Source organism: Fistularia commersonii, chromosome 22, assembly GCF_037954325.1.
Source record: "Fistularia commersonii isolate RoL2024-O1a breed Wild chromosome 22, RoL_Fcom_v1.0, whole genome shotgun sequence".
In the NCBI taxonomy this organism is placed as follows: Eukaryota; Metazoa; Chordata; class Actinopteri; order Syngnathiformes; family Fistulariidae; genus Fistularia; species Fistularia commersonii.
In genome coordinates this window covers 9212147-9227400 of record NC_141305.1, presented here as the reverse complement: position 1 = coordinate 9227400, position 15254 = coordinate 9212147, and the positions used below count along the sequence as shown (strand labels likewise).

The 15254-nt window shown below is 39.3% G+C and overlaps 2 protein-coding genes across 5 annotated transcripts; one reads left to right on the top strand and one right to left on the bottom strand.

The window, feature by feature from the left end:
* Window positions 1–870: 870 nt before the first annotated feature.
* LOC147221651 (transmembrane protein 150A-like) lies at window positions 871–11978 on the top strand. Its single transcript, XM_086169892.1, has 8 exons — window positions 871–932; window positions 4555–4833; window positions 5977–6024; window positions 6107–6193; window positions 6562–6629; window positions 8036–8163; window positions 8240–8417; window positions 9168–11978. The coding sequence occupies exons 2-8, from the start codon at window positions 4769–4771 to the stop codon at window positions 9467–9469; spliced, it is 876 nt and encodes a 291-aa protein (XP_086026018.1). The 5' UTR covers window positions 871–932; window positions 4555–4768; the 3' UTR covers window positions 9470–11978.
* A 428-nt stretch (window positions 11979–12406) lies between these two features.
* rnf181 (ring finger protein 181) lies at window positions 12407–14921 on the bottom strand. Of its 4 annotated transcripts, XM_086169895.1 has the most exons (7): window positions 14871–14890; window positions 14696–14783; window positions 14146–14270; window positions 13915–14051; window positions 13416–13531; window positions 13252–13326; window positions 12407–13178 (listed from the first exon to the last, which is right to left on the bottom strand). In XM_086169895.1, the coding sequence occupies exons 3-7, from the start codon at window positions 14229–14231 to the stop codon at window positions 13119–13121; spliced, it is 474 nt and encodes a 157-aa protein (XP_086026021.1). In that variant the 5' UTR covers window positions 14232–14270; window positions 14696–14783; window positions 14871–14890; the 3' UTR covers window positions 12407–13118. The 4 variants fall into 4 exon arrangements, with proteins under 4 accessions (XP_086026021.1, XP_086026019.1, XP_086026022.1 ...); XM_086169893.1 differs by lacking the exon at window positions 14696–14783 and having other exon boundaries at window positions 14871–14921; XM_086169896.1 differs by lacking the exon at window positions 14696–14783 and having other exon boundaries at window positions 14146–14254; window positions 14871–14899.
* Window positions 14922–15254: the final 333 nt, after the last annotated feature.

Here is a 15254-nt window from a genome sequence, read left to right as displayed (position 1 = left end):
CGCGTTAGGAAAATGTTGTGATTTTCTTTTTAGAATTCAGAGTTATAATGTTAAGTTTTAAAGGTTGTCGTGTGTGTGTGCATGTGTGCGTGTGTGTGGTATGTATATCTATCTTAAATTTGTGTGTATATGTGTGTGTGTCTATGTAGACACACACACTCACATATTATATGTGTCTTAAAGCCTTATGTGTCTTAAATTTGACTTGGTGATTTCTTAAAACAAACAATGAGCCATATTTCCCTTGTGTTTGATTTTAAGAAAAGACATTGAGTAAAGTACATATTTCTGACATTACAAATATTTAGGTGTAACACAAACCTAAATTTTGATTTTTTTTTATCAATACTTGTGTCTATTAACCTAACTTGGTGTCATAACAATGTTATGCTCTGCAATACCTGCAATGACTGACTAAACAGATTATTAGTCTAATTAGAGTCTGATATACCCTTACATTTGTCTTGAAATATCTTGATAATATATTGAAAGGCATTACATCTAAGTGACCAATAAATAATTTAAATCTCATGGCCGAGGTTTTTTGAATTGAAATTGTCATTTGGTATGTCAACTCAAAGGCCTGTCAAACGAGAAATTGTGTCAAGTTAGCAGATTTGAATAGAATACAACCTTATTTGATCATATGGCAATAAAATAAGTAAAAGAGAGTTGGGTTGGACTACAGCAAATAAAATGTATTTTGTATTGAATTGAATAAGAGTATGATAACACTAGAAAGTTTGTGAGAAGAAAAAGGGTTTTAAGAAGTATTTTTCTCAAACACCAGGCAAAACGGGCCAGTTATCTTATTGTGAAAACCTCGTAGCGGAAATTGGTTAACGGCTAGCCTTATCTGCTAAGAAAACGCCGTTTTTAAAGGGAAACCAAGGTTGTCGAGGTTCTGTGGTGGCGGGTCTTACAGGTTGAAGGTAGGTGAAAATCCTATTATAAGAAATCCGTTTCCAAGGTGTTTCAATATGCCTTACCCTTGACATGTCTTTTTCTGATCTGCTCATCTCGTAGTTTAACGAAAATAAAGATGTGCTCAAGTTTCAAGTCAAGACAATTGGGAAAGTGCAAGCTAACTAGCAAGCCATGCATAAGCTAACTGGGCTAACGGTGCGCTACCGGGTGGCATCACCGATGAATTCATTGAAGCTGCTCCGCCTGTTTGGTTTGGGAGTGACGCTTGGCAATTTATCTCAATATGGATATTAACTATAGCTTCGGGTTCATTACAACACTGTACAGCAAGTTACGAAGCAAATATTTTTTCTTGACAGCTGCGGCTCGGTGTGTTTATGCTGATGGTGGCTCCCCTATTATCCATTCAAACACACAGGCGTTATTCACTCTCAGTATTGTCCTTTTAGATTCCTCACAGATAGTAGTTAAAAAGGGAACACAGTCAATGGTGTATTATACACCACTAAGTCCTGGTAGAACTTTTAACAATATTGAGCTCCCCGTTAATCAACCAAATGTAGAATCATGCAAATTTCTTGTGTTATATGTGTGTGGTTTCTTTTACATGGCTCCAAAGAGATTGTTAAAGTCGTGTCCCCCACCTCATGACCACTGTCCCTAGGAGCATTATTACGGACAGAAATATGCCTATTTAATGACATTTTGGAAGTTAAAACCTATCACAGCAGTTAACATCACAACACATCAAGTATTTCATTCATTTGCACTCTCCACTGTAAAAACCAGCCAAGCAAATAAAAATTACAGCCATGTCTTATCAATTAAATACAACCCATCGTTCAGCTTTTCTCTTGGTAGCTTGCCATGTCCTTGCCATGCTATTTATCATGACTGGTGCAGGCATAATCTGTACTTGTTCAAATACATCTAATAAAATGTCTGTTTTTTATAATAATCTGCTTTCACCAGCACATGTTGCTACTGTGTTGTTGGGTTCGTTTTTTGGTTACAGAAGACCAAAGTGCAATTGCCGACAAAATATTTTCTTTATTTGGAAAAGGCCGCTTTTACACAAAAACCTATCTACAAGAGGTAGCTATAGATATTTTTAAATGGAAAACTGCATCCAAATACTTTATTGGTTCTGTTGTTGTCATCCCGAGGCCTAGATAGAATGCTTATGAAAATAGTGCCGTAGAATAGTTTTTCCATTTCTCACTTACTGTTTAATTCCAGGATAAACAAGTGAAAATAAATAAGAAAAATAGATATATTCCAAAGACGGATGCAAAATTCTTGTCAAGGAGTTGAAATGTGTACTATGCATGTCAATACATCACTGCTCAAAGAATTAAAATATTTTCTTCTGAGATTAATAAAGTTAAAATTCATTAAATCATGTAAACATCCAGCACTGCACCAGTTAATTGTCATTCAAAAGCCTTTGTAAGTACAAGTATTCACTATTTATACAATGGAACGGGAGGAATTAGCCTGCTGAGAACTAGCCAGCATAGATACAGTATATGACACAATAACAAGTGTGAAATCAAAAAGGAAAAAGCAATCAAACATTGTAAAAAAAAACAAAGAACAAAAAAAGTAGGGTACTATTTCAAGGGCAGCTTTAAACAGTTTTACAGAGTAAAGTACTTGGATGATAGCAAAACCAGCAAGAGAGTGAACTCAAATAAGGGGCCTGACATTTTTAATCTATATAAAAACAAAAGACACTTAGGTAATTAAGTTAAATTACTTAATACTGTATCTTGTGCCCCAGTCTGTAACTTGAGCAGGGTTTGTAAAGACCCTGTCTTTAGTTTTTGTAAAAACAAATGCCTTGAACTGTAAATATATCTGAATGCATGGATGATTTTGATATCACATAGGCTGGTCACAGCTTGGTGAGTGATGCAACACTTACTCAGTGGTTTTCATGGACATTGACATTGCATAGTCCCTAGAAAAGTTTAATAATTGTTTTTAAATGAAGTCTCTGCATTGCTCAAATATATTTCCCTTTTCTTTTTCACCCTATAGTATGAACCTGAATCTTAAAATCATTAAGTAATTGGACTGTATTGTAACTGTACCAATACAGTTGATATTAAACTTGGAACCATCAAATTTTCATGTAATACAGAAGCCAGGCTAAATAAAATCCTTCAGTGGTTTCTAACAAAACTGTCAGGCTACTAAAGGGCAAAAGTATAATTGTAAAGTTGCCACTGCTTTCACCACATGTACAAAATAACAAAAGGAATACATTATTATGTTGTAATCAACTTGAAACTGTTTTTCTGTTAGTTTGAGTCTTTGAGCAAAACCTTTTTCTTTTTCTTTTTTTGTTGGATCTTGGCTCTAGATCAGTACTTATCCCTCTGAGTAAAGGACACACACATTTGTAACTGTACACTATGTAAACCGATCCAGCCTGTGTTGCCCAAGTGTCCCCTACAGAACAGGGCTGACCTTGGTTCATCATGACAAGGGTGCACCTTGCCCGACCAGGAGCGTTTACAGCCTCACACTGGTTACCATTTGTTCTGAGGAGGTGCATGACACGGCCTCACAGCGGTTGTATATTCAGGTGGTGAACTGCATCAGAAAATATGAACAGAAGTGACAGAAAGTGAGTTAGGGTTTCCTTCATGTACCACCAAGGCTTGAAACCAACACTTTCAAAAAGGAAATATTGCAGATAAACCACTGGAAGTTCTGAGGTATAGCAATAATGTTTTATGTTGCTATAATGAAGCGTGTTTGCGTGCATGCGTGCGTTGGGCTGGTAACGCTACCAAACTTGATTTTTCCGTCTTGGAATATATCATTCCACATGGTATACCTTTTTAACAGCCACCTGTTTTACAACACTCTGTTTCCGTATTATTCAAGTACACAGCCATCACACACTCATCATCTCTTGTCATCAAAACACAAGATGTACCACCAAGCCAGCTGTTTTTTTAGCAGAACTCTGTGACCCTTTTTTTATTTGAAGTACATTTTTTATGTCAAGCCACCATATTAATGTAAAAGCTGCAACACAAGAGTTTATATGAAGCTTGCTTTAATGCAGGAGCTGATAATGAAGTTTGGTTTTGATATTCTTTTCAAGACGTATTTGTTGATATTCTTCATTTAGTAAGTAATTATACACCAGTATTAACAACAAAATCAACATATATATGCAATAGGTCCACATTACTTTTCCATTGATCATAGATTAGCATATTTTTACCATACATTTAAGTATGTTCAAGCCATTTTAACAGGTTGTAATAACCAGCTTTACTGGACTGAGCATGATACCAGAATTAAATTTTAGTTTATTTTAAAATGTATTGATAGCTATTTTCTAAATCCACAATGAACTAAAAGCCAAGTAATTACAAACGTGTGAATATTTTCAAGGAATGGATTAGATTCATGACAAAACATAGCAGCAACATAGCGAACGGGATTACAGGTTTAACAAACTCCATGTATTATACAATATTGATGTGTTTACATATTTAGTACATATTACATATAACAGCTGTTGAGAGAGGTTTTTTAAATGATTGACTACAGTAGATGTGGTTTGCTTTGCACATATGAATGAAAGCACCTGTTCTCTGTCAGGATACAGTTGGTTACAGGACTCCTGGAGCAGAAGGACTATCATTCCCCCTCTGTCCTCTCATGCCCCCCTCCCACCCTTGTGTGTTTCCCTATGTGTTAGTGACCCCACACCCCCACCCGCCCCCCACCCAAACCCTCCTGTTGTATCACCACTCTGGCAACAAGCTCCCGTCTCACCCCATGCTTGGGACAAAGCCAGCTCACCACCAGCCCAATGACTGCCTGGATCGTCCTGCCTGTCAGCCTGTCTGCCTTCTCCATCACAGGAATATGGATAGTGTGAGTTTTCTGTTCAGTTCGAACCATGGTCTGTTCTCACATCAACCTGTGTACAGATGCAGCCACAAATTCCGACTCTTATTTCCAGCTATCGACAATATAAACAGTTAAAGATTAAAAATGTGTTCATCTGTAAATCTGGGCACTTTCAAATACTGCAGTTTATTCATCCACTCCAGTGATTTTCTTTTCCTGCTGAATGGCCTTTTTGGGTGTAATCAATTTTTCTGTAGTAACAAAGTATCATAAATCAATGTCATGTAAATCCTAAAGAGGATGATCATCAGAGTCTGCGGCGTTTCACTATTAGTTCCCTGACTCACATAACAGACTGCTGCTCCTATAAAAGAGTTGTCAAAAGCTCATCCACTATCTGCTCCACAACAAACAGCAAGACACCATTCAGAAGTCACTGGAGAAAAAGAGGAACATTGAGCCATTCAGGAGCCAGACAGTTCCCAGAGGAGCTGGAGGAGCTTAAGTGTCTGCTTAAGATATAAATCTGTGCACCAGTGGAGCATCTTTAATTAAATGAAATAGTTTTTCAGTGGCAGCTGAATGTGTTAATAAATATGCTGACTCGCATCAAAAACACAGCAACAACGCATTATGCATTCATCATGCATTTATAGTAAAACAAAAGAAAGTAATTCATGACATATTAATCCATTTTCTGAATTTTCTATACATACAAATATATATGTTAGTTTCTTGCAATCTGGTGCTACCACGTAGTTTTTTGTGTTTTTATTTTGGAGGAGTTCTCATTGAAAAAAAGGAAACAAGTCTTTTCAGCAAGCCCTTACCTGTGCTGGTCTTTATCCATCCAGTTGATCTAGTCTCTGAATGTCATTAAGATGTTTCTCTTGAATTCATCACGATTAAGTGACTCAAAGCAACCCAATGATGACCTCCTTGAAAAAACTGGGAAAAATGTATTGTTACAACATTCAAAGCCCAGTTTTCCAAGATTATCTTCATACTTTGCTGTGAATGCATGAATGCAGAAATGTTTGTTTAAAGAGAAAATAGTACCTCAGTAAAACTCTTATCACCAAAATCAAAGGATTTCAATATATCTTTGTCTCTCTGTAAATAATTTTGTGTCATGGTGTGTTACATTTATTTGTGATCTCCCTACAGCTATGCCATGGCTGTCATGAATCACCACGTTTGTCCAGTGGAGAACTGGTGGGTTACTTTAATTGAGCTAAATAGCAGGAAAAACTTTCCACCTTTTTGTACACCACATCTCATTGTGTCATGGCTACAGGTATTACAACGTCACGTGCACCGAGGAGCTGCCCCGACCAGGCTTCCCAAAGACATGTTGCACCATCCAGGACATCCCCCTCATCAGGTCTCCTCTTTGACCTCTGCTGCTCTTTGCACTGCTTTTTCCTGCACAAAACAAGAACTCCTACGAGTAGGGACTCCCAATTTACAGAATTGCACCTCATTATTTCATAAATCTGTGACAGCCATTAACCCTCATGTTTCATAAACCCTAATCTGTAAATCGCCCTCTTACCTCTGGCAAGTATAGAAGCCTTCTTATAAAAAGCAGTCATGAGACTCACCAGTTGGAATTTGGATCATTTTTTTTCCATTCTTGAATACAGTGATCTAATCCCTGCCTATTGCACTATAGTAGATATTGACAGGTTAAGGATGGTGATGCTTGCGATTCTACTGCTGATGCTGACTTTTGCCTTGTCTGTCTGATAGTAAATGTGGATCTTACCCTCCGGAAAGCTGCCTCTTCAGCCTGATTGGCAACGTTGGAGCCTTTATGGGTAAAGACCTTTGATGACCTGAACTGCACACCTTACAGCAGCAACTCGGCAAGGGTTTCCAAAGTGGTGGTGGAAGACACAGATAAAGGGGCTGAGAGAGTAATTTATGAAAAAAAAAAAAAAATCTAATGCATTTAGAAATTGCCCATTTGACCAAGCATTGCTTCAATATAAAAAGAAAATGACCAAAAATGAAGCACATTAATTTTTTTTTTTTTTACAGATTGTTGTCATTATAGATCAAAGTAAATGTTACCTCAACTTGAGGCCCAGAAACAGGCTAACAGCCAGTTTCTACCAGCACATAAGCCTACTAATACATATAAATGTTTTATGGGGGGCGAGCTATGAGCTGTACTATTTGTGTTTGGTTGCTAAGCAACAAACTGATGACTTAACCAGTAATTACTTTGGCTAGGGATTTTCAGCCCTAAAAAGTTGTAGCACATCTCTATAAGTGTATTAATGGGCAAAGTGTAAAATTCTCCTGTATACATGCTAGCAAGGTGTTGACGATTGCTGCAATCTGTGAGCCAGACACTAGTATAAATCTTCTAATCCAAAAAAAGGTGTTTGTTGTAGTTAATGTCTCAAAAAAAAGCATTAACTTCAAATGAAGGTATACAGAAGATAAAATTTTCTGGCTACTTAAAAATCTTTGGATATCTTAGGCAAATCAGATTAAGAAATGCTGATTATTTTACATGAATTAAATCAATTTGATTGATTGTAAAGAATCATTTTTTGTATCTTAAGCAGATATAAATTCACCAGTAAAGTTGAGGTGAAAAGTGTGTATGTGCGTGAGCACACTCCAGGTGTGCACATGTGTGAGTAATGATGCCCACAGATGTCAGCCACTAACACTCATGAGTTATTGTGGCTGACATTGAAAGAGCCCGCACCCTCTTATCAATAATGAATGTGGCTTTCCTTCCACTCCCCCCGGCCCTCCTCCTGCCTGCGCTCCCTGTGGCCCTCCTGCCTTACTCCTCCTCCTCCTTTGGCCTTAATTGTATGTCTCACCCAGTGTTTTCTGCTTTCACTCTTCCAGGATTATATGCTTTGCTCGATTATTTCGCTGCTCGCTTATTTCCGCAGCTTCCTCTGTCCATGCAGTATTGTCATGTTTGTTTATTTTTGTCTGGTTATTTCTGGCCGACACCTGATTTTGCTGTTGTGGCTTTTGAGTCTCTTTCTGCTGGCACCTCATAACTTCTTTAATTTTGACACGATCCTTTTTTCCTGTCTTATTGGTGTCACACAGGACATAACATAAGAAAACATATCGAAAAAAGCAAGCAGAACTTGTCGTTTTTTTTTTTTTTTTCCAAAACTCAAAGCCCTCATGTCCAGTTTACCATACATAGAAAATGTTTGTGCTTTTTTTTTCTCTCTCCCCTCAGTGGTGATGGTGTGCCTTCTGCGCTACGCCCAAGTGATCGAGCACAGCCACCGATGCTGGGTCAACACCAGCGCCCTGGTGTCCGGCTGCACCAATGCCGTGGGTCTGGTCATGGTGGGAAACTTTCAGGTAGACGTTTCCTCCACAGATTGTGCAGCGTTTGAAGGGGAATCTCCCCAGCTGAGGCTTTTAATCTGCTCGACAGGTCGATCATGCCAAATCTCTTCACTATGTGGGTGCCGGCGTGGCGTTCCCTGCTGGGCTGCTCTTCGTGTGTCTGCAGTGTGTGCTCACCTACCGGGTGGCTGTGACTGCCCTTGACTACTGGATGGCTCATTTCCGTGTGGCTCTGGCGCTGGGAGCGATGGTGTCCCTGGTTCTCAATATCCTTTCCCCAACCCCATGCTACACATTCAACTCCACACGCCCACCCTGAATTGCATCATCATTCTTCTTGAAACAGAAAAGCTTCCTAAACATCTTGAATCACCTGAAAAAATGGTTCATTAACCTTCAGTCAGGGGAGACCTACTGTATGTAGAGTTGGGGAGGTAAACTTTTACCACTTTTCCCAAATTGGAGATAAAGGCTCCTGATGTGACACAATATATTTTAAAGCTCCTAAAAACAATTATAAGTCAGTTACATTCATTAATCTTCAGTCAGTGAATATAACAAAATAAAAGGCAATTTTACATGATTCTAGTAAGATAACCCTAATATTAATAATAACTCACCTTAAAATGAGAAGGAGCTACTTTACGGCTAAATCTGACAGCAGATGAGGGAAGAGTCTCTCATGGCAGCTGTATTGTCTCCAAAAAAGGTGGCAGGACAGCAGGGGTCATAGCATATGACAAATTCACTCCAGTCTCTCAATGAGCCTCTGCTCCAGCATGAGGAATGTTACTGTGTGACACTTATCTGATGTATAATCAATAACAGTCCATTCATGTGGTTTACTGGCCTGAAATATTTTTAAATCCCCATGTGTTTTGCAGTTAACAATGTTATTTACAGTGAAACCTGATATCCTGAGGCTGCCTGCATTAAATATGAATGTAAGCTCTAATTTACCCCCCTCCCACACACACACACCAGATCCTTGTCCTCCTTAACTCCTTCCCCTCCAGGCGGCATCTTCTTCATCCACGAGAGCTTCACCCTGCAGCATGCCGCGGCCATCTGCGAGTGGGTCTTCACCGTGGACATCTTAGTCTTCTACGGCACCTTCACCTATGAATTCGGCACAGTCACCAGCGAGACCATGATGGCAGGCCTGCAGCAGAGTCACCACCACGGCTCGGGGGTCATCATGGGCCCCAGGGCCCGAGGATCAACAATGGGCGGTGCCACAAAGGGCCTCAAGTCTCCGGGGGGGAGCAGCACATCGACACATCTCAACTGCACCCCAGAGAGCATAGCCATGTTGTAGCTCGGCAGCGCGGCCCGGAGGTCTGGAAAACTCTCTGCAGAGGTGCTTCACGTGCTTCCACAAGACAACGGGGCTTGGTAGCATACTGTATGTCGAAAGAGACCCGCCTTGGATATTTTTAGGGAGTGAACCAACACCTGCCTGTGAGGCCGTGCTCTTGTTTTTTTCTTTTTTTGTTTGTTTTGTTGTGTGTGTGTGTGTGTATGTGTCCCAACACTGGTGTGAGCCAGCTTGCCTTGTGGGCAGCTGCACTCACGTCCTGATACGTTTCCTATGGTGACGCTGGCAGAGGCTGAACGTGTGGAACCAGTTTGAGTGCCGAAGCTTTGAATGTTTTCTTAGCTTGCTGTTGAACTGGGCAGTTCTTTGCTAGGGTAGATTGTTTTTTTTTTTTGTTCTGTTTTATTTTTTTTCCGTTGGCCTCTATTGCTTTAACATCACTAGTGATGGTTGATAGAGACGCCCCCCCCTCACCACACACACACACACACACACACACACACACACACACACAGACTCATGAACGATTCCCGCTTTTGAACATTTGCTTATCTCTGCACGGCACACTTTCCGAATGAGAGAATAACAATCTATATTTGAGTTCTGAGTTTGAGTAGTTGATAGAAAACACTGAATGTTGGAGAAGTGAGTAGTTAATTCAATGTATGTTTGATAGGCTGCAACCTTATGGCCTTTTTTTTTCAAATCAATCATCTTCACCTGTCAAATGATCAGCTCTTTATGTTATACAGTTACTCCCTGATAGCAATTTTTTTTTCTTTTTTTGGACCGTTTAACAGAATATCCATTTAATTGACATGTGAATGCAGGAGAGCCGCATGAAACTGACTGGTGTGTTGTGCCTGAACCCTCACCTCACCGGGGATTTGATGTCCTTTCTTCTTGTCGTCCCCTTATCGTCCTGCCAGCTGCATGACTGCTTTGTAACATTTGCATTTCAGGCTCCCTTTAGGCCGTCATATCCGGTGCAATAATTGTCATGAATTTCCTGATCTTTTATGCTCTTTCAGTGCATTGGTGTTCAGCCCAAAGTTTGAAAGGGAGCTTAAGTGAAGGGAGAATGGCAACTGTTTTAAGAGGCCAATGTAGTTGGGTGAAAACATAAATTGTGACCCCAGGGTAAGATGTGTTTTTAGACTCTGGGTTGTTGGAGGCCTTATGTGAAGATGAGAGCAAGTTTTCTCTTCTTTTGTTGCAGAGGAAGCAATTTCCGATGCTTTTTGACCTTGTGCCATAAATCTCGCAGCGTCACAGAGGAATCCAGACAGTATTGACAACCAGACGATATCGTAGGTGTAGTGGCTGGAAGACAGGCGTCATCCATGGAGGATCATACTATATATGGTTTCATGTAGATTTTTTTAAACAGCTTCTCATCACCAGACCGCAACAATCACCCACTACTGCAATGACACCTACCCGACACCCACCAGGTTTGTGTCACACTCCGATTAAAGTACATTTCATTACCAGCAACACAGTATTCGAGGCAGTGTTGATGCATTTTGAAACTGTCTATCACTGAATGCCAGCAATACACACTTGTAAAAGGTCACATCACCTACCTCTTATCTTTTGTGAGATTGATGCTGTTTCAAGGTCAACTGTTTTTTGTTTTGTTTTTGTTTTTTTTTTGTAATTTACAACAGTTGAGGTTGAGTTTCTAATACAAGAAGGGCTCTGCCAACATCAATCCACACCTGTGAACTAGAGACAGTGGATCAGCTGTTCTTAGATGCCTAATTCCATGTCAAGTCTGCAGAGATTGATTCCCAACACTTTCCATGCAAATTGTAGATCCTGGCAAACATGGTTTCAGTTTCTCTGCTTTGTTTATTTGCCAAAAAGAGAACTCACTGGAATTTTCAATGTTTTTGTTTCAGTAGTTGGTGTTTTGAATTTATGAGGGCACTCTTTTAAGCCTTATATCCCCCATACTGTGCCAGGGGACCCCCCCCCCACCCCCCATTTCCCCCGCTGTGTTCAGTTATTGCTCATTTCATCACACTGGAACCAAAGTCACATGGTGTGACTTTAAAAATGGCAGCTTATATGGATTTATTCTGTAATAGCGTCTAAACCCATTATCCACAAGCCAAAATTTCAAGGTGGATTTTTGCTACTTTTTTTTTCTGTAACAACTTGTGCACATTAGTAAATGGTTACAGTATGTTTATTAATGGGAATTATATTTTAACTGACTGCCTGACCTGTACGTCTAAGTCTAGCCACTGCAACTTGGAAACTAATGTCTATGAAAATGTCTTGTTTCCTCAATATTAATGTGAAAAAAATAACAATTATTGAGGATTGCAAGAAAGTTCCCAAAAAAGGCCAACACAGATATTTTGTTTCCTTTTATACATTCTGTAAATATGTATGATTTGTCTATCATTTAGGTATTTTAATTTGACAGAGATTTATATTCAAATATGAAATAAAAACAGTAAATTATAATTAAAGTTCTTGAAATGGTTGTTCTTGAAATAACAAATATTGGTTGATGTGGGTCCTCATAGCACATGTTTTATGTCTTAAACCCACACAAGAAAAATATAGTCTGTGGTATTTTGCATATAGTGCAAAAGAAAAAATGTTTTAGTTTTTGAGTGGGGTCATTATATTAAATTGTTTCAACCTTCAGATCACTAGTGACATGGATATGAATTCAGTCAAATAAAGGGGTCTTGTGATCCCAATCAGTTCCAAATAGGAAGACTGTGTTGCCGATTGTTCCACAACAGAGATGACGATCTAGCAAATAAAGTATTAGGAAATTCCACAATATTACACACTTCATTTTATCAGCATTTGGTTTGTGGATATCTGGCACTTGGGACAGAACCACTGCTCTCATCTTGGTTCTCTGAATACTGTGCTGGTCTTATATGTGGAAAGAACAACAGTAGACATCAAAATATTCCTGTGTTTAAATATTTCATCACAGTTGCAAAAGAACCAGTTGTCTTCTGTTCCTTTCCAAAAGTTCACAAAATTTGTATAAAAAACAAAAAAAAAAAAAAACACGCAGTATGAATCTTGAAGACTCACTAGTCTCTTGGAACAATGAAATAATAAGGTTTGATTGGTATAAAAGGGATGACTGTAATATTAGGCTGCTACCCTGAGCGTTGGATTAGGGGTATAGACAGGTAATGAAAGAATGAATAACATTTGTAACTTTCTTCAGAAAAAGGCCATTTCAGCTTCTGAAATGGCAATTTGAAAACACTGACAAATCGATTCAACGAAACCTGAACCTCATCCTGAAGGGAGTATTTATTGGTGTAGTACTATAGTATAATATGTCATCACTTAAATGAAGGTGCACTTAAACGGGCAGGCTGGTGTAGATATTGGAGCATCAAATTATTCCAAGCTGGTACCTGCCCCTAACCATGCTGAGATCTCCAAACAGGGAGCTTCAGATCAAATTAGCAATATTAAGGTTTGAAATCATAGTTGATATCGTTCAAACAATTGATTTGAAATAAGAAGTTCAAGGCTGTCGTGGAAACACAGTAACTCCTATGGGGAATGCTTGAAAGTTGTTTTAAATACTATACTTTTTATATATTTTCCATATTTTTGTGTAAAACATGACCATCTGCACGCAAGCTCGGTCTTGTCAAGTGTACATTGCTCCATGTAGGTCCTCCAGTCTGTGGTCCCTCTGTTTTCTTCTCTCCTGATGACAAAAAGCAATTCAGCCACATGAAGCTTCACTCACAAAGCGAGTGACACTTATCACGTTTACATACCTTGTCTTTTTTGAACTCCTCATACTCTGGATTGTCCGTTGGTAATTCAAGTCGACACAGCGGGCAGGAGTTAGTCTGTGACATTAAAAAACAAAAAGTATCTAACAATGTCCACAACACAGCTTCATTTATGATCATTAAAGATGCAGTGTCATACACTTCACCTTGCCCAGCCAAGGCAGGATACACCCTGAGTGGAAAAGATGTTTGCAGGGCATTTCTCGAACTGTCTCTTGCTCTTCGAACTCCAGCAAACACACGGGACACTTTAAACCTTTGTCTGCAAAAACAAACATCCACGTGAATTTTCCAGTTTACTAAATACAAACTGTCGGAGGCTGATAATCACACAGGTTCTTCCTCTTTTTTCTTCCGCGGCAAATTGGCACATTAACATGTCCAAGATTATTCATCAGAGATCACGTTACACCGCTGTCTCAAGCTAAGAGGAAATCGGGAAAAATTTCCAATAAATTGCAACGTCAAGGTTTGTTAAGCATAAGGCTATGCTCTTCATTTTATATATGTATATGCTTGAGGGAAAAAAATTACCTTCTTTTCCAAACACCCAGTTGCAGTGAAGCATGTAACTTCATTGCACCTGCATCAAGAAGATTTTCGCCTCTGTTTACTAACAGTTACCAGTCATGTCAGCTTTATTACCTGCTTGGTCTGGAGAGATAACGACCACACAAAGGGTCTGAACAGCAGTTTTTGCTGCAGGAGGAGGAAGACGCTGGTCCCAGTCTGACAGGTCAAAGTCTCCTGAGTCCATTAAGTCCAGACCTTGCATTAGAGACCTACAAATAATCCACAATGAAGATTTACTGTACTGCATTGAGAGATAAAGCATTAACGACACTAAAACTCTTTTAGTGGTATGCTCAAAGTCACCTGGCCAGTTCAAGTAGTGCATTCTGCCTATACTGTTCCTCTGGGTTGGTGGGCTCACAGTTGTGTTCTTCAAAGTAGGAAGCCATTATGGTCCAGCCAAACTCTGAGACTTTACATTAAAAAATCTGTCAGAAAACATTAAAATAGATGAGATCATGAGAGCATCGCTTGTCCCACTAAGACCAGTAGTTTGCAACCACAAGGGACTTAACACATTTATTCACCGTGTTTTGGTGCAAGTATGAATACATCCATCCAGCAGGCTGTGTAATTTCGGGGATCATATTCAATCGCTAACAATCAAAATACAAAATATACGGAAGGGACTTTTTTTTCCAACAAAAATCATCATACAGATGCATGCTGAACCAAAGATAACTCTTAAAGGATTAAAGAGTTTAAAAATGACTAAAATAATAGAACAGATTTGAAGAAACTTAACATCTCGACTAAAACTTTATAGACTCAGATAGATTGAAATGAATGGTAACGAAAAGGAAGCACGACTTGTAACTTGTTCATGAGTCACGGTAGAAGTCAAACAGCACACCTTCCCAACAAAGTTACCGCTTCATCCTCTTCACGTTCACGGGATCTTGAGTTTGTTACGGAATGTGTCTAACATTTAAAGTTGAAGCCTGTCACCACGACGAGTTTTAAGTCGTTTTTTCTCGTCTTAATGAGTAAAATTTAAAGTTAAAAGACCAAAATTATCTGGTACATACCAAGAAGTGACCGGCTCACTCTTCGACTTACCGTCTAACCAGGATAGCGACAATAAACACTTGTCATTCTTCCGGACACGTGGTACCTACCTCGTCCAATCACAGTGCGGAGCCAAGACGCGGTTCTTCTTCTTCGAGATGTATTTTAGTGTGTTGTAAACAACGGAACCATAATTTGCCGCATCGACCTGCTCAGACTACTCTTAAAATAATCATGGCTTAATCTACAGCACTGATTCATACTCAAATTTAATTTCAATGAAATAAAGAAAAACGTAAGGGACAATCAGTATACTAATTCCCTGCGCCACGTTTCCGGTTGGGGGATGGATCAGGTGTTGTCTGCCATCCCTTGCATCTTTCAGTTGTTGCTATTCAAACTAT